A 20,272-nucleotide genomic window follows, 5' to 3' on the forward strand; every position below is an offset into this window, starting at 1 on the left:
CCTGCCCCAGGGGCTGCTGCACCTCTGGACCCCCGAGAGAAAAGGGGGGGACCTCGCCTCTGTGATTTGCATCCCCCAAGGCCTTCAGGGGCACATTTTCCCCTGAACTTCAGGCTGATTCAGGGATGAGTTTTGCAGATAAACACCTGCTGAAAGCCACGGGCAATTCCGCAGCCAAGGAGGGATGATCCAACTCCAGAGCACGTGGCTGCAGGGTAAGAGTTTGCAAATGCGTCTGGTCTGGGCAGGATGCGCATGGCTGGCAGGACAGGCTTTCCAAGCTGTTCCTGCCCTGAGGAAAAGCTGACAGTGAGCTCAGTGCTGCAGCCGTGCCAGTGGAAAGCTTTGCTCCCACTTCTGCATTTCATGTGGTTGTGGCTGAAGAGTAACGCGTGGTCAGCAGGGGTTGAGTCACAAGTGGCCCAGCACACGGTGCTTTTCCGAGTGGGAGAGCCAGAGGAGGCATTCCCAGCAGGACCTGTTCCTCCTCCTCCTGCAGCCTTGCCGCCAGCAGCTGTCTTGGCCCGGACCTGAGTGCTGCTCCTGCAGCAGGTGGCTGGACCCGTGCCCTGAGCCCTTCCAGCAGGGAAACCCCCACGTGAGCCAGAGGGATGGGATAAGCTGGAAGCCTGGGCTGAGCTTTCTAACTGCCAGGCTTGGGGGACTGGTATAGCTCTGCTCACCACTGCCCCAGCACCTGCTAGCAAGGCCTGGACACCTTCCCGTGGGCACACGTTCCCTGGGAAGGGGGAAGCCAAACAGAGCACGTGCCTCAACAGGGCTGTTTGACCCACACTGCCCGTGGGAAGGAGTCAGGTGAAGGCAGGAGGGAAGAGAACAGAGGGCAGCTTGCTGGGCGGTTGCTGCTCGAAAGCCTCCCTGCATGTCTGGACAGGTGCTCCTGACCCCTGCCAGAGGGAGGGAGTCACCGAGGGCCGTGCGGGATCCATCCTGCTCCTCTGCAAGTCATTGCCTCTTCCCAGATGATTATTAACCTTTATTAACCTGTGGCGAAGCCTGCTCTTTGCCGGACTGTGTCCCAGCGGGGCAGGGCGGAGGCTCGTCCCAACCTGCACCGCAGTCCCCAGCCGTGGGGCACGGGAAGGACAGGCAAACGTGGGGGGCCCGGGAATCCCCCCGGGGCACAGCGCCTTCCTCAGCCCCGCCGCGTCCGGCCTGCCTGGACCGGGCATGGGCCGTGGATCAGCCGCACGGCTCTTTGCCCGCTTCCCTCCGGAGCACCGGCCGGACCCGCGGGGAGCGCGGCACGGGGAAACACTTCGGAGAGAAGCCGGGAACGGCCCGTTGCATCTGGGTCAGCACCAGCGCTCGTACTCCGGCACCGGGCGGGCGACGCGCCCGCCCCGCGGGAGCAGCCCCCGGGTCCTTCCCCGAGGCTCGGCTCGGCCCCCGGCGGCAGCAGGACCAACACCTGCCCGGTGCCCGCCCCGTCCCGCCCGGGCCATTGGCTGCGGCCCCCGGGGGCGGCCCCGCACCGCCCTCCCCGCCCCGCGCCGCCCCCCCGGCCCCGCGCACATATCAGCGGGCGCGGCAGCGCGGCGGCCCCGCGGTGCCGGCTCCGGGGCTGCAAGATGCCGCGCTCCTTCCTGGTGAAGAAGCACTTCTCGGCCAGCAAGAAGCCCAACTACAGCGAGCTGGAGAGCCAGGCCGGTGCGTGGACGGGCCGTGCACGTGGGGCGCTCCGCGGGGTGGGGTGGGGGCTCCTGTGCGGAATCTTCCTAAGGCTCCACACGGGAACGGGCTGGGATTGACCGACTTTTCGCAGGGTTGCAGAGCTGTGGGACTTTGGGGGGTGGGTGTTGTTGTGGGTTTTTTTTCGATTTTGTGCACGTCGCATGGGGTTGGGCGCGGGATCCTCCGTGTCCCGGGATGCTGAGCCGCTTCCTGCTGTCCCGGGATGCTGAGCCGCTTCCTGGTACCCTGGGCTGGGCGGAGGCACTGGGGACTCCCTCGCGGGTTGGGCATGGGTGCGTTGGGAGCTTCCCGTGCCGGGAATCAGCAGGGACATGGGGTCCCCTCCGCCCCATCCCTCGCGGCTGGGCGGGCAGGGGCGCGGACCCTCGTGATGTGAGGTCGGTCCTCTTTGCCCCGGGGCGGGCTGGGGGCTCTGGGCTTCCATGGGGCGGGCTGGGATCCCTTTGCTCCTCTGACTCCGGGGTGCGGCGCGGGTCTCTCACGGATGGGCTGGGATCGGGTCCCACTGAGCCTCCCACGGGTGGGCTGGGCACCCCGCGCCCCTGGGCGTGGAGCCCGCGGCGGTGGGTCGGGGCCCCTCGCTGCCGTTCCTACCCGAGCCGCGGGCCCCACTGACCGCCGCCGCCTCCCGCAGTGCTGGCCGCCCCGCTGCTGTACGAGACGTGCCCTCTGCCCGTCATCCCCCCGCCCGAGGTGCTCGGTCCCGGCGCCTACTACCCGCCGGTGGTGTGGGATGCGGGGCTGCTCTCCAGCCTTTTCCCGGGCGGCCCGGGCAGCGAGGCGGCGGGAGGCGCGACCCCCGCCCTGGACCTGACGGCGCTCTCCAGCGAGGAGGATGAAGGCAAGAGCTCGGGGCCCCCCAGCCCGGCCTCGGCCCCCGCTGCCGCCGAGCGCTTCCGCTGCGCCCAGTGTGCCAAAGCCTACTCCACTTTCGCCGGGCTCTCCAAGCACAAGCAATTGCACTGCGACGCCCAGGCCAGGAAATCTTTCAGCTGCAAATACTGCGAGAAGGAGTATGTGAGCCTGGGGGCTCTCAAGATGCACATCCGGAGCCACACGCTGCCCTGCGTCTGCAAGATGTGCGGGAAGGCCTTCTCTCGGCCCTGGCTGCTGCAGGGCCACATCCGGACACACACCGGTAAGGTCCCCTCTTCTCCCTCTCCCTCCCTCCCTTATCGCCTCCCGCTTCCCTGCTCCGCTGCCCCCAGCGAATCGGCGGGCCGGCTGTTATCTGGGAAGATAAGGGCTTCCCAGACCCCCTTGGCACATCCCTCTAAAATGTCCTTTAAATATCCTCTTGGCTGAAACCGAGCGCAGGGTCAAGGCCCAGCCTGTAAACCTGTGCAGCTGCAGTGCCTCCCCGGAGCTGGCCCATTGGCCGCAGTGCGACAGCACACGCTTCACCATGATTTCACAAACGAGCTGTGAGACTGCTGGAGCCCTCCCGGCCAGGGCAGAGCCCCAGTCCCGGCTGCCCACCGCTGGCAGCGATGAGCCCGGCTCCAAGCACGCCCGCTGCCGAGATGTGCAAGGCTGGGCGAGGCCTGTGGGCAGGTGCTGGAGGCACCTGTTGGCGCGGCTCCGGGCGCCGCAGCTGCAGCCCACCCCGCTGCCCCGACAATGCATCTCCCGAGCATCCTTTGTGGGGCTGCGGGACAGTGTAATTGTGACTTGGCACTGATTTCACACCCTCTTAACGTGCTAAAGATGATGGCTGAAGGAAGCCGGGTAGACTTGATTGTGCTTTCCAAATTGAGCATACACATTTGTTTCCTCCAAAAGAGTCTTTCTGGGAGGAATTCGCCCTGGCCAGGCTTTTCAATGCGAGCTGGGCAGGAGAAGGGGGAGCGCGGAGGAAATAGCTCCACTCACCCTGGGCTGGCGCCTCGCAGCCGCTGCCTGCTATGATATAATTAACACACAGCGCTTGGCTTTCCTGCCTCGCTGCAAACTCCTTGCTTGGCTCCGGGCAGGAGACGAGTATCGTGTCTTCGTTTGTACGTGCAACAGCCTTGCTGCTTGCAGATGTTTCCAGCATTAATTTTCCGTGGTTCACAGGAGAGATTTTTCTGGGAGTAGGCAATTCCCAAGCCGGCGGTTTCCCCCGAGCAATGCTGTACATACCCGTCTTTCCCTCCGAACAATAACAGCCAGCACTTCTTTTCACTGCGCTCTGCACAAACTTTGGCTAATGAATGCCTCCTTCTTTGATATTCCTCATGTGTTGATGCACTGGTTAATTGGGAGCGTTTCTCTTTGTCCCATAGGTGAAAAGCCCTTTTCCTGTACACACTGCAATCGGGCCTTTGCTGACCGCTCTAATCTCCGCGCCCACCTGCAGACCCATTCAGATGTAAAGAAGTACCAGTGCAAAACCTGCTCCCGGACTTTCTCCCGCATGTCGCTGCTCCACAAGCATGAGGAGACAGGCTGCTCCGGCTCTCGCTGAGGACTGGACTCCACTCCCCCGGCCTCTCGCATCACAAATACCTATATTATAACTAGTTTCTGTAGGAGTTAGATTCCTCCATCGCCGTTGCAGTGTGCACCGGGCTGAACGCAGCTCCTCTGGCCCTTGAGACCCTCACACTCCTCGCTCGGTGCCTCCAGTGCAATGCAAGAGCCTGATCACAGAACAACCTGAGTTGGAAGGGATCCATCAGGATCATCGAGTCCAGCTCGTGGCCCCACGCAGGACACCCCAATAATCACACACCATGTGCCTGAGAGAATTGTCCAAATGCTTCTTGAACTCAGACAGGCTTGGTGCTTTGACCACTTCTCCCATCCTGGCGTCTGGGGGTGCAGGACTGGACTCAGTGGCAAGTGTGGGTGGCAAATCAAGTGTGTGAAACTCGGGGGGCACAGTCCTGAGCCTGCCCTGCTGCTGCCACAGCCCCTCAGCAGGTGCCCCCTCTTGCCAGAGGCACCTTTCAGGGCTGGACCTGCACCCTGGCCCCACGCCGGTACCTAACACTGCAACCATGTAGCTTGGGGGGTTGGGGTTTTTCTGTTGGTGGGGGTTTTTTTTGTTTGGTTTGGTTGTTTTTTTGTTTTGTTTTGTTTTTTTTTAACATCGTAACCACTTGGTAACTTCTAAAAACCAATATTTTTTTTAATGAAGGACAAAACGTTGCCTCCCCCCCACCCCGAGTGTATATACACTGCCTGTAGAAGGTGTAACTATGCAATAATACAGTATCCCAGTAGTTGTGAAGCAGCTGCTTCTCCCCAGCACAATGACAATTTGCAATGCCTGCGAGATTAACAGTGTCCATGAAAGGCAGGGGTAGCCATTTCAAACCCCAGCCCTGTTTACAGAGCAGCTATGCACTCAAGCACCTGTTAATATGACTCTTAACAACTGCTTTTCAAGAGAACTGTGACTAATAGCAGGCACTTGTCAGCTGATACAATGGTGGCCTGTCCCAAGGCTGCCCATCGACAGGTGTGTGCCAAAAGCCCTATTTATGGGTATTGACAGGTGCCTCCTGAATGCATCTTTCTTTGGACATTGTTTTCATGGAATCATTACAAAGAGGATGTTTACATTTCAAAGGTACACTGGTATTTATATTTTTGTGCCACAATTTTGTAATGATGAAACTTTTTATATAATTATATACAGTTTATTGATATTCAATAAAATGGTTAATTTATAATAGGGTTTTGTGGGTGCCTGGGGTGAATGTGCAGTTGTGAGGGGGCAGTGCTCTGGGGACCAGGGGGCTGGGCTCAGCTCTCCTTCTACCTGGTGCTCCTGGCCTCTGGCTGCAGGTGACTGGCAAGTGCCATTTGCAGGCAGGGATCTGTGGAGCAGTTGCTTCTCTGGAGAGGAAAAGTCAGGCTGAGTCAGTTCCTGCCAAAGGGCTGGGGCAGCTGTGCAGTGACGTGGGCTGGGGGTGCAGTGGATCTCCCAGGCTCTGTGTAGGAAAGCACAATAGCTTGCCTTGTCCCTCCCAGCCTGCCCAGGTGGGTGCCGGCTTCCTCATGGAACTGCTGGAGCATCTGTAGCCTGTCCCTGTCCCTCAGCACTCTGAGCATGGGGAGCAGGTCTGTGCCCCTGCTGGGATGATGGGACTGCCTCTGGCAGGATCCTGAGCCTCCCCAGAGATGGCTCCAGCACCAGATGCCTCAGGGAGCCTTAGCCTCCTGGTGGGTGACCCGATGTGGGTGGTGTGGCAGCAGAGGTGTGTCCATCCTGTTGTCACCAGAGCTCTTCAGCAAGCACAGGTGGGGCTGTCCCTGTGCCTCCATACCTGGGGGGCACCAAGGGGTGGGTCGTCTGAGGTACCCCCCCTCCATCCCTGCCGCCAGGATTTCCATAATGAAACTCCCAATGCCCCAAAGCACCTGCCTTGCAACTTCCCAGCCTCCTACAAATCTGGGGTTCTTCAGGGACAGTGCAGCCAGGCTTGCTGCCTGCCTCCCCCAGGGGATGCAGTTTTGTCCTTCTCCCCCTGCACTTCCTTAGTGCTATCTCCCGGACATTGCTTCCAAACAGGGAATGAAAGCAGGCACCCTCCAGCTCTGATCCCCCTCCAGCCCGTGGGCGTCCAGCTCCCAGTGCCTCTCACAGGGGCTGTTCAGAGCAGGAAGATGTGTGTGGCTGTAAAAGTCAGCAGAGCTGCTGCTTGGCCCTTCTTTAATTAAGAGCTCACCCGGTATAAACTGACTTTCCCAGCCGAGTTGGACTCATTACTCGATTATTAAGCAGGGCAGGAAGTTTTGGGTTTGCTCTTGTGTGTGCTTTTTTCTTCCTTTTCCCAACAGGAAGCGGGGGAGGGGCACTAATTACTTTCAGCTTTCCATCCATAAAATCCTGGAACCGCAAAAGCAGCTAAATAGTTAAAAAAAAAAAAAAAAGACCAATTTTGAGTACGGACCACCTGCAGAAGCTGGAAAGGAGGATCGAGGAGTGGGTACGCTGGGAGCAGCAGCAGCCCCCGGCCGGGGTTGGCTTTGCAGCTCCGACATGTGAGAGCCCCACCAGGGCCCTGCACCGAACCGGCTGTGCCTTCCCCCCGCCCACGTGTGCCATGGCTGTCACCAGATGGGGACCCTGACCCTTTCCCGTGTCATTCAGGCTGTTGCTTCATCCCCGCAGTGGCACACACCGGGGACTCCTGCCAGCTCCCTCTCAATGGGCTTCAACTAATATTGGTCAGGCCGGCGGTGAGAGCTGTGAGAAACCTCCTCCTTAGCAAGCTTTGCTGCTCTCAGTTGTGTTCCTGGCTTTGTCCAGCGCCTGGCTGGGACGCCAGGCTTTTAGAGGGAAGGTATAAACCGGGTGGTGAACAGCCCAGGCTCGACTGACAAATCCCGCTGGCATTCAAACACAAATGCAGCCTTAAAACACTGGAAAAAAGAAATGCTGCCTGTTCTGAATCACAAAAGCTCAGCCCACTGGCACTTGGGTTTCTGCTGCATCTGCTCCCTGCCCTGCCCAGCACCCTGTGCCCTGGGGACACGGCTGCTCAGGTGATGTCCCGCCCCTTTGGCAGTGCCTTGGACCTCCCCAGGTGACGCCCAGGTCTGGACCAGCTGCTGTCCCGTCGCAGGGTGATTGATGTGGCCCAAATCTCTGCTCTTATGACCAGCTGCTCATTTTCTTACTGCAAAAGTATTTCCTATTTCCACCTGAGGGCTGTTGGGGTGAGCAGAGGGCTGGAGACCACGGCCGGGACGCTCCTGGATGCAGCTTAAGCCTGCTGCAGACAAGGGTGATCCCCTCTGGCCTTTCTCTGCCCCGTACACCTCGGGGGCTCTGCGATGGAGAAATGCACCCGAGACTGGGCCTGAGGACGAACTGCAATTGCTTTTTCATTTCCTTTTCTGAAGGAAACCTGCCGAGCAGCATCCCTGGCAGCGGTGCCACGGTCCCCTGCCCTTGGTCCCCTGCGCTTGTCCAGGCAACCAGTGCTGCACAACGAAGGCTGAAGGGTTCATGGTGAAAACTCAGCAGTTTTTTCGCCCCTCTCCGTTTTAGCGCCGCAGGAACTAAAACGCACCGTAAGGCGCTGCCGCAGCCCGGCTGTCTCAGCCAGGTAGCGCAGGCTGCAGTTTGGGGGGTGGGAGCCGTGGAGGCGGTGGGGGGGGGGGACGACACACAGCCGGCGATTAACGGAGGAACCATTTGGTGACCACCTTGTGTGACCATCTGTAACAGATTACGGTGTCAGCGCTCGTAAAAGCCGGGATTCAATCAAGCGCCCGGCAGGTAGCGGGGCCCCGCTGGCCGTGCCGCGGTGCCGGGGTGCGGGCGGTGCCGGCTCCGCGCTGCCGCGCTCCCCGGGCGGTGGCACGGCCGCGGCGTCGAGCGTTTGAACTCCGCTCTTTCATTTCCACGGACCTCCACAGGACCTTTAAATGAGCACGCACGTCCCCTCAGCTCCTGGAGCCCTTTCAAAGGCTCCAGGGAAACCACAAAGTGCCTTTTCTTCCCACAGACGACTAGTGTTTTTTCCCCCCTCCCTGACCCTACGCAGAATTAAGGGTGTTGGGAAACCCACCCTGCCGTGGGACCCCCTTGGAGCAGAGATACCGGGTTAAAAAGGGCTTTAAGGCTTCCATAACACTGTTTGAAACTGTCCTGTCCTGCCTCTGTTAGCATCTGGAGCATCCCAGAGGGAATGAGAAGGGAAGCGGGAGGATTACAGCCACCTTTGCAAAAGCTAAGCTTCATCTCCTCAGTGATTTGGAGGCTGCAGTTCCCAAAATTGCCTGTTTTACCCCTTTCTGTCCCCATGTCTCCCACGGACAGCCACGAGGCGCACCTGGCCCTTGTGTTGTGAGGGTGAAGAGCAGCTCTGGGGGCCCCCAGAATGTCTCCTCCCACCTCCAGGGCAGTAGAAAGGAAAAAAATTTCCACTTTCTTGTCCTGTCATTGCAAAACGGTCTGACAAAAATGTTCTCCTTGTGATTCTGTGATCTCCTGGATCCCCCACAGCCTACAGAGGAGCATTTCCAGCATTAAAGCGTGCAGTCCCCAGAGATGGCAGCCAAAGCTCAGCCCCTACAAAGTGTAGCAGCCTAATTCTTCTTTTGGTTCTTACCTTACCTAGAAAAAGCTGAACAAACAAACAGAAACCGGGCAGAATCCAGGGAAAGGCCCCTTATTAAAGCCAATCACTGGGTGGCTGTTTCTGATTTGGGGAAGGGAATGGTCGGAGCTTCGTGGCAGGGATGGCTCATGGGGTGATCAGCAGAGGAAACATGGGTTTCCCACTTGAGGTAGCTGGGATGTGGGAGGCCTCGGAAGGTGTGTGAGGTTATTCCTGGCTGGACAAGGGCAGCAGGTGCTGGTGCAGGGCTCAGAGAGCCCCTGTCAACAGGCAGTCCTGGTAAAAGCCCCCATCCATTAACAGCTCGCCATAAGGAACAGGGCTCACAAACAAGCTGCAGGTGTAGCCATTGTTTTTCTGGCTCTGGGCTATTGACATGAGCAATAATCTCAAATTAATCTTTAATCGGATGATGAACTGATAGCGTGAGGCTGGGAAGGTGCAAGTCTTCCCATGGAGACAAAGCACAGCAAACGCAGAGAGAGGGAGCCAGGCAGGCCTGGGGAAGGGACACAAGGCTGGAGGATTAAAATAAGGTGATGTCTCCCTGTGGATGGAGGTGGTCTGGGTTGCGGGATCACTGTGGTCTTGCACTGTCTGTACTCGCCTTTCTGGGCACGGCCACACTGCCAGTGATTGCCTCCCTGCCTGCCCCCAAACCAGTGGGATAAGGGGTGATGCCCACCACAGGGCTGCACCAGCAGAGCATCAACGACCTGCCATAAGGGTGATATGATCGATTTCTTTGCCTGAGAATGGACACTTTGGCACAGGGGACACCGGTGCATGCACAGGAGTGACCCGTGTCCTCCCCACCAGCCTGCACCGACCGCTCTACAAGAGCAACGCTGTGCTGTAACTTATTGGATATCTGCCTAGAAAATCATCAGAAAGTATTTTAAATCCAGCATAACATACATATTTATGGATCACCTTCTGTTTTACTGGGCTCCCTAAAAGCAATGCGAGGCCTGTTTTACTTTTCCCAATAAAAAGGCTCACGTTTCACATGGAGGAGATTGGCGGCTCCTGAGCTAATTAGTCCGGGTTCCCCTCCACCTCCGCATTTTCCACGCAGGGTTATGCTGGCGACACTTTGTCTGTGGCTGCTCCGGGAGGACGGTGCTGCACATTGAGCCTCCTTTGCCTCGATGTGCTGGAGGCAGAGCAGGGCAAGGCGAGGAAGTGGCGGCGTGTCACGGCACGGAGTCATGGCCCGTTATAAAGAGCTTCAAGGGCCTGCATTATGTCATTACTCAATTAGCCTGTTGGTAATAGCACTTCATTAGAGAGACAGTTCCTATTCACTGGCCCTAATCCACTTTCTAAAGCCAGAGCTGGAGCCATTGATCGCTTTTCCCGCTTTCCTGATGAGGCAGAAAGTGGGTTTGGAGAGTGGCCCTGCAGCGGGTAGGGGAGGGAGCAATACTACCACCATGGACAGGGCAGCCCCTGCCGCCCTAAAATCAAGCACCCAGCCCCGGCGGCTCAGGTATGCCAGGGAGGGGCAGAGCACCTGCCCTTCTCACCAACCTCAGAAACCAGGCTGTTAATAAGGCAACAAGTGAGTTTTGGTGTCAAAGCATTGGTGACCACAGCACATGACCTCTCCTCACCCAGCCAGATATGATGGGTAAACTGGTGCCAGGATGCTCCTGAGGGACTGGCCGTGGGGACGGGCACTGCCTGCCCAGCCCGTGCAGTCCACGGAAAGAAAAGCTACTCATCTTTTTTCTTTTTTTCTTTCCTTCCCCCACACACTCCGTGACACGCAGTGCTTGGTGGAAACCGAAGCCGGGTAGGAAGTGGCGCGAGAGCCGTGCGCAGGAAACTGATGTGTGTCAGGAGAGGATGTCACCCCAGGACCGCAGGACGAGCGGCTGGCACTGGAGCTGCGACTCACCGAGGAGAGGGGCAGGAAGAGACAGAGCCCTCCCTCTGTCTATAAAGGTATCTGCTGCCATTCGAGGTGGTGACAGAGCAAACGCAGAGGTGCAGGGAGCTCCCAGCCAGCGCAGAGGTGCCCAGCCAGGGTAACACCACAGTGCTGGGAAGTGTTCCCTGTGTCCTACCCATCCAGTTGGCTTCAAAGCCTGCGTGCTGCTGCAGGGACCTCGTCCCCCAGATACCTCCACCACAATGGTCAGAGCATCCTCAGATATGGCCCTATAGTTTGGGGTCTCAACCTGCCTGACAGAAGTTATTTTAGGCCAAAAGCAGTACTGGGGTAGGAAAGTTTACTGCCCTGGTTATGGCAGCTGCTGTCTGTGATCAATACTATCCAAATTTCTCGCCCTAAACCTCACTTTACAGCAATAGCTTTCCATCATCCCTTACACAGAGCTGGAGGGCAGCAACGTGGGGCCCACATTTGCTGGAAAAAATCATAGTTGCTGGTACTTGTGACTCAAGTGAGGACCTGAAGGCCAGTTTTTGAATGCATACACTGTGGTAAATGGAAATGGTTCCTTCGAATGGTCTTCAGAGCATCTCAGGAGCCAACACAGCAACTGGCACGTGCCTGAGGGGCAGAGACTGCGGCCCTTGCCAGCTGCAGGGGTGGAAGGGAAGGCTGGGGTGTCACACACCATCACCCATCGGAAACTTCAAATCTTCCGCAATTTAAGCAAACACCTTGTTTTCATTCAAACCCTTTTGCCATTTCATACTGCTGGCTACTTCTCTCTGAAAGGAAATAGCTGTCCCATAAATAAAGGGTGGTGGGAGGGAGCGTGGGGGAGGCTGTGAGTGCAGATGCAGGAAGCTTTTCCCGGCATGCTCCAGCTCCTGGCTGGAGGATAACATCAGCAAGCAGAGGGGCAGAGAGGGTCCCTGGCACAGATGTGTGCCAAGGAGCCACTTGCACATGGGGCACCCCCAGCCTTCCTCTCCTCACCCTCTGAGCATCCTCCCCATGAGCATCCTCCCTAGCGTGGCAGGGTGTGCTGAGAGCAGCCCCGACAGGGAGCCCCTGCCAAGGCTGGGCTTGGGCTCCTGGGTGCTGGAGCTGTTCCCCACAGCACCTGGAGCCTTGGATGGGGGACACCTGCAAAGCCACCATGTGGCACTGAGCGAGGGCAGGTTGGCAGAGCAGAGAACAGCTGGGTGGGTGCAGGTATCACATTCTGATACTGACTCTGCACCCTTGGTCAGGGCACATCACCTCCACATGCACTCTTTTCCATGCACAGTGAGGAATATCATACCACAGCAGCAGCTGTAAGGAGGTCTCTGAGCCCCGTGGCAGGGAGCTGCTGTATCCAGCAGACAAGCCAAAAGCCTGCTCGTGTACATGCATTTCGGGTGCCCCCTCAGTCCCCACTGGTGAGGCCAGCACTGCTCAGTGCTGCAGGGGCAGCCAGCCCTGTTCCTCCCCGACGAGAGAGTCGGCAGCTGAAGGGCTCATCCTGCAGCCACCGGTCCCTGCTTTCCATCAAGGAGACCCGGCACAGATCAAAGCGCTCTGAGGTTTTCCTTGTGCAGCTGAAGTGCTCTCAGAGGGTGATGTGCTGCTGTCAGCAGCCCCTGGCCACAGGGACGGCGGGGTTATCCCCGCCCTACCCTACCACAGCCACCTCGCCCCTCATCCTGGCACTTGGGGACCCTCGGCAACCCCTGGCACTGATCTCTGCTGGGTGGGTTTGCAGCACAGCCAGGGTTTGCAGTGCTCCCTGCCCATTGCCAAGGAAAGACTTGAGAATTTCTTGCTTGGCATCACCCCTGTTTGCCTGGGGACGGGGGTGAGGGCAGCACTGGCACAGCAGTGGGAACTGTCACAGTGTGGGAGCTGGGGCTGTCATGGTGTGGAGACTGTCACAGTGTGGGAGCTGGGGGTATTATGGTGTGGGACCCCTCCTGGGGAGCATGAAGTGCTTGGACACTGTTATCACCAAGTGTCAGGGAAAATACTGCGATGAGACAGAAAGAAGGAAAATAATAATGGCTAATGCTTCCAAAAGTAATTTGGGAAGCCTCAATTTAGAAAGCCAAAATTGAGCTCCCTTGAAGAGACAGTTTTCCAGAGGCTTCTCCAAAATGTCTGGAGGAGTCATGCATTGTCTGGCACCAGCAGCATTTGCCATTTCTAGGACCTGTGGCTGGGAAGTGATAGTTAAGATTCCTGCCTGGCGCTGGGGCTGCCCGTCACCGCACACGAGGAGCCGTCTCGCAAACCCGCCGGCTTTCGGGTGGGTCGGGCTGTGCCAGCGACACCATGTCAGTGCTACCCCGGGCTTGGGATGTTACCATGAGCAAGCTTTCCCAAAATAGTCCCTGGCACCCCTCCATGCTGCTGTGCCGGGCCAAGTGTCTCTGAGACTTGCTTCCAGCTTCCCTATGGCCCCAGTGGGAAGTGGAGCGTCTCTCCCTCTGCACTGCCTTGGCCCCCCTCTTCCCTGCTCCCCCTGACCAGGGCAGAGCCCTCTGTCCCCCTGCTGCTGCCCAGCTCTCCTGATACCTCTCTGAAGCAGCCTGTGTACATAAAATTAGCACCCTTGCAGGAGGCTGCCAGGGAAACCTGCCCTGGGAGGCTGCAATGGGAAGCAGATGCTCCGTGATTAAGCCCACATGTGCAGGGCAGCACCATCCTCGAGCAGGGCCATGGTGCCCAGGCCAGAGATGGAGAGCACGTGCCCAGGAAAAGGCTGCTTTGGGCAGGAATGGCTCAGGCTGGGAGCTGGCAGAGGGGTTGGATGGAGCGTGGCCAGGGGTGGGAATGGCTGGCAGGATGGAGCCAAGGAAGCTGTTGCTGTGCCTCCATGAGGGATGCTCAGGGTGGAAGCGGTCTCGAACCAACGCAGCTCCCCAGTGGCAATGCCTCACACTTGCAGGAGTCAAGCTGGACTTTTTGACTCCCTCAGGCTGAGAGAACTGGGTGAGACAAGGGCCAGGAGCTTCAACCCACCAGCTCACGCTGCTGGGCATGAAGCCCTGGAGGACAGGAAGGTGAGGAGAGTCATCCCCAGAGCAGCTCCAGCACAGTGTCTGCATCCAATGCCATTTGAAGCCCCCTTGTAGGAACAAGCATCCGGCTCCACCAGCAGCTCAACTCCCCAGACCTGCCCCTCCTCGCAGCCCCAGTCACCAAAATGTTGATCTCTTCCCTACAGCAAGGGATGCAGCAGAGTTCCAAAGTCCAGGGGCCAGTGACCCTGCCCGGGCCTCTCCGCAGGGCCGTGTCGGGAGGTGCAGAGGGAAGACGTGGGTTCACCCTCTGCAGCCAAAAGCCCTGCACGACCAAGCTGTGTAACCTGAGCACCATTTCCTAGATAAGATCTAGGCAAGGGGGGGGCAGTTTGCAAGGTCAGGTCGCAGGGGGTTCACTGACCCCTCTGAACACCAGCCCAGGACCCCAGCACCAGCGGGTGAAGGAGGGTGCTCGTAGGTGTTGCCAGCTTTGATTCTTTTCTTCCCTTTCTTGGTTTTGTCCCGGAAGGGGGGAAGTCCCCACTTAATCTCCTGCTCTCTCCAACCTCCCCTGTGTGGTTTCTCCAGCCTTGAAAGAAGGGATGGCCATTTCTGTTTCTTCTCAAGGCATTTTTCCACCCACCCTCTCTGGCCCTGGTGGGAATTGTCAGCTTTGAGATAACGAGAAGGATGAATTGTCATACAGGATGTTGCACGAAGACCGAGTGCTATTTGCAGGCAATTTTAATAAGTAATAATAAGGAGAGAGAACTCCAAAGGAAGTAACCTGGTACAGCAGACAAGGCAGATTTATCAAGGCAGGGAGGAAATACTCCCCAGAAATGAATCTGGCATGAGTTCCTGCACACCAGTCCCACGATCCTGTCTGCCACCACAGGCAACTCTTATCTGAAACAGTCCAGTGTTTAAAATAGACTGGAAAATAAATAGTCTTGCAGCATGACTGATCCTCCAGAGCCTGCAGTTCATCCCAGCAGCATTTACAGTTTTCTCTGGAGTGTTTCCGACATGTACTTCAAGGCCTTCCAACTCTTTTCTCCTCCCCTGCCTGTGACATTAATGAACCTTAAGGGATTCTTAAAGCACGTTTTATGTGGATGTATTTTTAAGCAGGAGAAGGAGAGAGCAGTTCCCAGCCCGGGGTGGACGGAGAGTGGCTTTGCGAGGCGCACTCCAAACAGGAATCCATCAAGCGCCAGGGCTAAGTGTTGCTGCAGCAGCTCTGCGAGTGTGAAGTTGTTTAATGTTCATTGTTCACAGCTGTGTCACCCTAATAGAGTATTTTATTGTTTTTCCAGTTGTACTTAAAACCATCATTCATTATCCTGCCCAGCCAGCGAGTCCCTCACCTTTAATTGATGACACCAGACAAAATTCCTGGACAAAGTTTCCAGTGTCTCCACCATGGCTGGGACTGGCTCCCTGCCACCCTCGACCCTGCCAGAGGGGTTCAGCCCCTGTGGGTGACCTGGAGATGAGGGGGACACGGCCCTGGGAGGTGTGGTCCCCCGTGGTGTGGGGCACCAGGGGCTGTGGCAGCAGACCCAGCACGGGGCACTGGGTGTACCAGGGCACTGGGACACGAGCTCAGGCAGAGACTGCCCGGGGAGCCAGGGGTGCCACAAGCCCCTCGCTGTGAGGGAGGACAGCCTGGGTGGCAGTGAAGCCCATGGGGCCACCCCTGCCTGCCTGGACAGTGGGGTGCCCACAGACACTGCCTTGCTCGGGCTGAGCCAGCAGTGGAGGCAGAGTTGGGGCCCCAACAGCCCCAGTGCTGCCCAGCTCCAGCAGTAGTGTTGCCTCACACGGGTACCTGGCTGGGTCTAACAGCCCCCAAATGCACCTTTTTGGCCAGCAGAGCCACCTCCCCATATTTTCCCCCCACATTAGGCTGGCCTGTCCTACATCTCACCCTGAGCCACCCCAATGCCCACCTGCCCACAGGCCCCTATGCATGTTCACATGTGGCAACCAACTGCAGTGGCCAACTACATTTGCTGGAGAACAGCCCCTTTGGCAGGCAGGAAAGTCTCCCTGCTCTGTGTAAGGCCTGACAGACTCTCTACAGTAGTTAAAAAGGACAGCATTAAAGAAAAAGAACTTAAACAACCCCAAAGTGAAGGACCTGTAATTTATTTACTCCCCTCAATGAATGCTGGTTGCAAATCACTGTATAAAAATAACTCCTTTCTCCAACTTTTGATCTCTGATATTCCTGTATTTCCCTGGAGAAAATGTAAATCTATGAACTTATTACTAATGTTTCCTGTCCCTGACAGTGGAGCCAGTTGATATTTTACTTGAGAAGCTGGAGAGAAAAAAAAAAAGTAGCATAGGCTTAATGACTGCAGACTGTTTCCAATCTTAGTTTCACTTTTCAGATGGAGAGTTTCCATCTTACAACAGGGAGAGGGAGATTTTTAAATAAAACATGATTTAACTTTAGCCAAACTTCCTCCTAGTGTTTATGCTTTTGGCTCGGGGTTTGATCCAGTTAAAGCTGGTTCCCTTTGAAGCAGCCCCGGCTCATCACCGCGCACCGTCACGACGGCTTGGAAATTGTCTGTTCCGCTTCTGGATCCGAATTCCTCATCCTCTGGCTGCCTCGCTCCGCTCCTGCCTTGCCCTGCCTTGGGGAGCAGCACCTGGCTCCTGCTCACCTCTGCAGACACCAGGCAGGGTGGGTGATGGTGTGATGGCACCTGCACTCACTGGGCATCCCCTCGGCTTGGTGCTGTGGCATCTGGCTTGGCCATACAAAGCTTGGCCTGAAAAAGCAGCTCCATATCACCACTGCCCTGACCATGGTCCTTTGGTAACCCTAAAGCCACACCCAGGAGTGGCTAGTGGGGAGGTGGGGGGCAGGAATTCAGAGGTCCAAAAAATGTTTGGGAACTTTCTGAATCGTCTCATTTTGGTGTGTCCTCCCAAAAAACTAAACACGTTTCTAATTCACAGCAGACTTGGCTTGGAAACCTCAACTCTTTAGAGGGAGGCTCTGCTCAGCCCGCTGCACTCCTGCCCAGGTACAGCACAATCTCTGTGAGGTTTTCCAGGTTTTTTCCTAATTCAGAACAAAAAAAAAAAAATCCCCAGGAAACTCTCAGAGCAGAGGGAGATAAGTTCCTGGTAGCAGCAGCGCCGGAGTATGGCTGCAGGCAGGCAGCACAAGCCTGGCTTCTGAGAAAATAGCCCCTTTGGCTTCTCCCTCTTGTCCCCATCCTGCAGAACCTGGCCAGAGCTGGGAGCCCTCCGAGTCCTGGGATGGCTGGAATCGAAGGGAACCCTCAGCTCCTCTCCTGTGGCTCTGCCCACACCTGCAGTGCCCTGCCCTTTGAGGCTGCCTGTCCCTGGTCCCTGCCCTGCTCAGCCCCCTCCAGGCTGGCATATGGGTGTCTGGGGGTGCAAGGGGATGGAGGAGCAGAGGCAGCCGGAGCCGGGCCGCTGGCCGGAGCGGGAGCAGACCTGACGCCAGGCGTGGAACCGCCTCCCGCAGGAGCAATTCAGGCACTGTTTCAATGTCAGCCAAAACACAGGGAATAAAAGGAACTTTAATGGGGTCTAAGTCGAGCTGTGCACCCTGGAGGATTCCCGGCTGCCTCTGTTCGTGTCAGATAAATAGCCCTGTGACTGCGGTAATGTTTAACATCCCCTCTCATTATCTCACTGGCATCCCGGGCTCCTGCAGGGACTGCAGCCAGGCCCTGGCCACGTCTTCCCCCAGTCCCCATCCCATTTGCTGGGCTGCAGCAGCACTGACACAGCCATCCCACCACATCTGGGGACATGTTAGGAGACAGTTGGAAACACCGTGCTTTTATTTTCATTTCCCTTCATCGTAACTACAGCTCGGCACAAACCCACTTCCCAGCCATGGCCATCCCACGTGGGCAGTGCCACAGCAGTTCCGGCAGCACCCACGTGCTACTGCAGCACACACAGGGTCTGGCAGCACCCACAGGGTCTGGCAGCACCCATGGCCACCCCTCACCTGCTCTGCCTGGATTATTGCATTGCTGGAGGCAATGGGAAGCCAGCACTTCTCTCCCCTCAAGCATGAACAGCCACTTTTGTGTCTCAGAATAACTCCACAGCCACAGGGGCTGCTTTTAAGACAAACACATCACTGCGGAACTCCACAGCAAATGAGCAATTAGGCTGCCAGTGCAAAGTTTGTTACAGATGTAACATCTGTCCTCTAATGTCCGGCAGCGGGGCGGGAGCACATGGAGATCTCGCCTGCAGCCTCATCCTCTGGGAGAAACCTTTTTTGTCATCCAGGTCTTTCCTTCGTCCATCCAGTTTCAGGCAGTGTTACAGCACCAGCTGCCCGGTGGGGCTGAGCTGTCAGGATGGCTGAGCAGAGCCAGGGCAGGACACTGGCACAGCCGATCCCCAACAGCAGTGGAGGTGACAGCAGGGGCCACTGAGGCAGAGGCTGCTCTGGTTCCTCTCAGTACCACCACATCCAGGGGAGGCCATCGATAGTTTTCACCCTCTCGGCAAGTCTCCAGGTGGTTTCCTGGCACTCGGGGGCATGATTAGCTCTCAGCACTTGCCAATGAGCAAATGTCCTCATTGTCACCTCGGTGGGGAGGAGGGGCCAGGCTGGCACTTCGGGCGTGGTGCTGGGGAGGCTTCCTGACCCCGGGGTCTACCTACAGCCTGCTGCCTGGCTTGCTTCTCCTTTTGGGCATTTAACACTGTCTGGAAGCTGCGTCGAGGGGAGAAGAGGAGACAGACAGACGGACGGGAGCTGCTCTGATGTAAAACAGAGCCGCGGAAGCGCGAGCGGAGCCCGCGGACGCCCCGGTGAGCAGCCCAGCGTGGGGACAGGGCGAGAAGCACGTTTGTGTCATTACTCATGGAGAGGTTGTCAGGGAGGCACAGAGAGGGCCAAATCCCACTGCTGGCTTCACACAGGCGTATCAGGAGGGAGCGCAGCCCGACTCCTGCACCAGGATCCGGCCTCTTCCCGACATGGGAAGTGCAGAACCAGGGATACTTCATGGCCCCAGGGCTGGTGTGGGGTCAGACCTGCTGCAGGGATTTATCACAGCATCCTTGGCCTAAGGGACAGTGAAGGAGATGGGCAGGGTGACCCCATCCCAGGGAGGATGCACAGACCTGCCAGCCCCACATCATGACCCACAGCTCTGCACACCCCACGCCAGCCAAGGTTTCCTCCACTGATCCTTACATACCTAAATAGGGCAAAGAAGAGAAGGAAAAGCCCAGGGGAGGAAACAGCCTGTCCCCAGCAACCCTTAGCACACATTTCCTCTGCCGAGGCCAGGAAGGGCTCAAGTGGATGGCAGGCTGTCTCCATGCTGAGTCCCAGAGCTGTGGCTCCTACTCCTATTTTTTACCAGGGAGCCACACTTTGGCATGCAGTGATGCACGAAACACAGCAGTTTTCTGGTGCTACCAGCACCCTTTTTACCGTGTCCACCTGGATCTGCAGTGGGAATAACCAGAGAGGCCCCTCTCCCAAGGCTGCAGGGCTGTGATACACAGCCACATATATGGGTTCATCCCCGAGCCGTGGAGTTCCCTCTAAGGCCATAAAATGAGCCTGGAGCCTGACTGCATCAGTTTGGGATGAGGGTGTGATTTCCCTGGAGGGTGTGGGTGAGTGAGGGGGGTGTCTGGCACACCAGGCCATCGCAGGACAACGCCTGGCTGCTGAGGAACAAGAGCAAAAATTCCCCTTCTGGGTCCCAGAGGTCTGGTGCTGAGGGAAGCAGCACTGTGTGGGTGCACACAGAGTGGGACAGAGCCACAGGAGGCACTGTGCTCGTGGCTGGGCCTTTCCCAAATAGCAGAGGGCACCGGGTCTGCAGCCAACAGGTAGCTGCGAGGGGTGGCCCCAGTGTGTGGCAGCAGCTCAAGAAGGTGCTGGGGAAGACTCTGGCCATGCCTGCCAGCAGCACAGAGAGAAGCTCTGGCACCTGTTTCCAGGGATCAGCCCAGCCCAGATTCTCAGCTCTGGGTATTTGGAGACAGCCCAAAGCTTTGCTTTTGTGCATGTTTGCATCCCAAGTGGGGTAAACCTGGAACCAAACAGCAAAAACTTTGAATATGCTCTTGGATCTGCATGGATCTCGTAGCCCAGGTCCACCTGCCAAGACCGTCTTTACCACCACCAAAGGCCTGGGGTCAGTTTTGAGCTTGTAACCACCCTGGTTACTTGATGCAGAGGGTGAGGGACCCCAAGCAGCCCTGCCTACCAGACTTGAGCAGGGTCCTGTCAGGTCCTCAAGACAACCTTGGAGAACTCTGAATTCACTGCTAAACCATCCCAAGCAATTCTTGGACAAACCTAAACTCTCTTTTTTAAGCATGTAGAGACTGCTGCTTTAACTGGCAAACAAAGGTACACCTCAGCACCAGCCCAGTGTCACAGCTCAGTGCAAAGAACATCGAGGGGGAACCCAGGATGGTGTTGCACCTGTGAGGAAGCCCCCAGTGCCTTCCCCAATGTACCCCTCTGCCTGAACACAAAGGAGATGATTCATGAATGAGCCCGAGCTCTGGCTGAGCAGGAGAAGGGAATGATTCCTGAG

At 57.2% G+C, this 20,272-nt stretch overlaps 1 protein-coding gene across 1 annotated transcript; it reads left to right on the top strand.

The window, feature by feature from the left end:
* The first annotated feature begins 1,279 nt into the window (after window positions 1–1,279).
* SNAI1 (snail family transcriptional repressor 1) lies at window positions 1,280–5,378 on the top strand. Its single transcript, XM_051802819.1, has 3 exons — window positions 1,280–1,671; window positions 2,351–2,854; window positions 3,984–5,378. Exons 1-3 carry the CDS (start codon window positions 1,593–1,595, stop codon window positions 4,163–4,165), a joined length of 765 nt encoding a protein of 254 aa, XP_051658779.1. The 5' UTR covers window positions 1,280–1,592; the 3' UTR covers window positions 4,166–5,378.
* Window positions 5,379–20,272: the final 14,894 nt, after the last annotated feature.

This window comes from Manacus candei, unplaced genomic scaffold (genome assembly GCF_025592945.1).
Source record: "Manacus candei isolate 608988 ecotype Guabito, Panama unplaced genomic scaffold, ASM2559294v1 h1tg000057l, whole genome shotgun sequence".
Classification (NCBI taxonomy): domain Eukaryota; kingdom Metazoa; phylum Chordata; class Aves; order Passeriformes; family Pipridae; genus Manacus; species Manacus candei.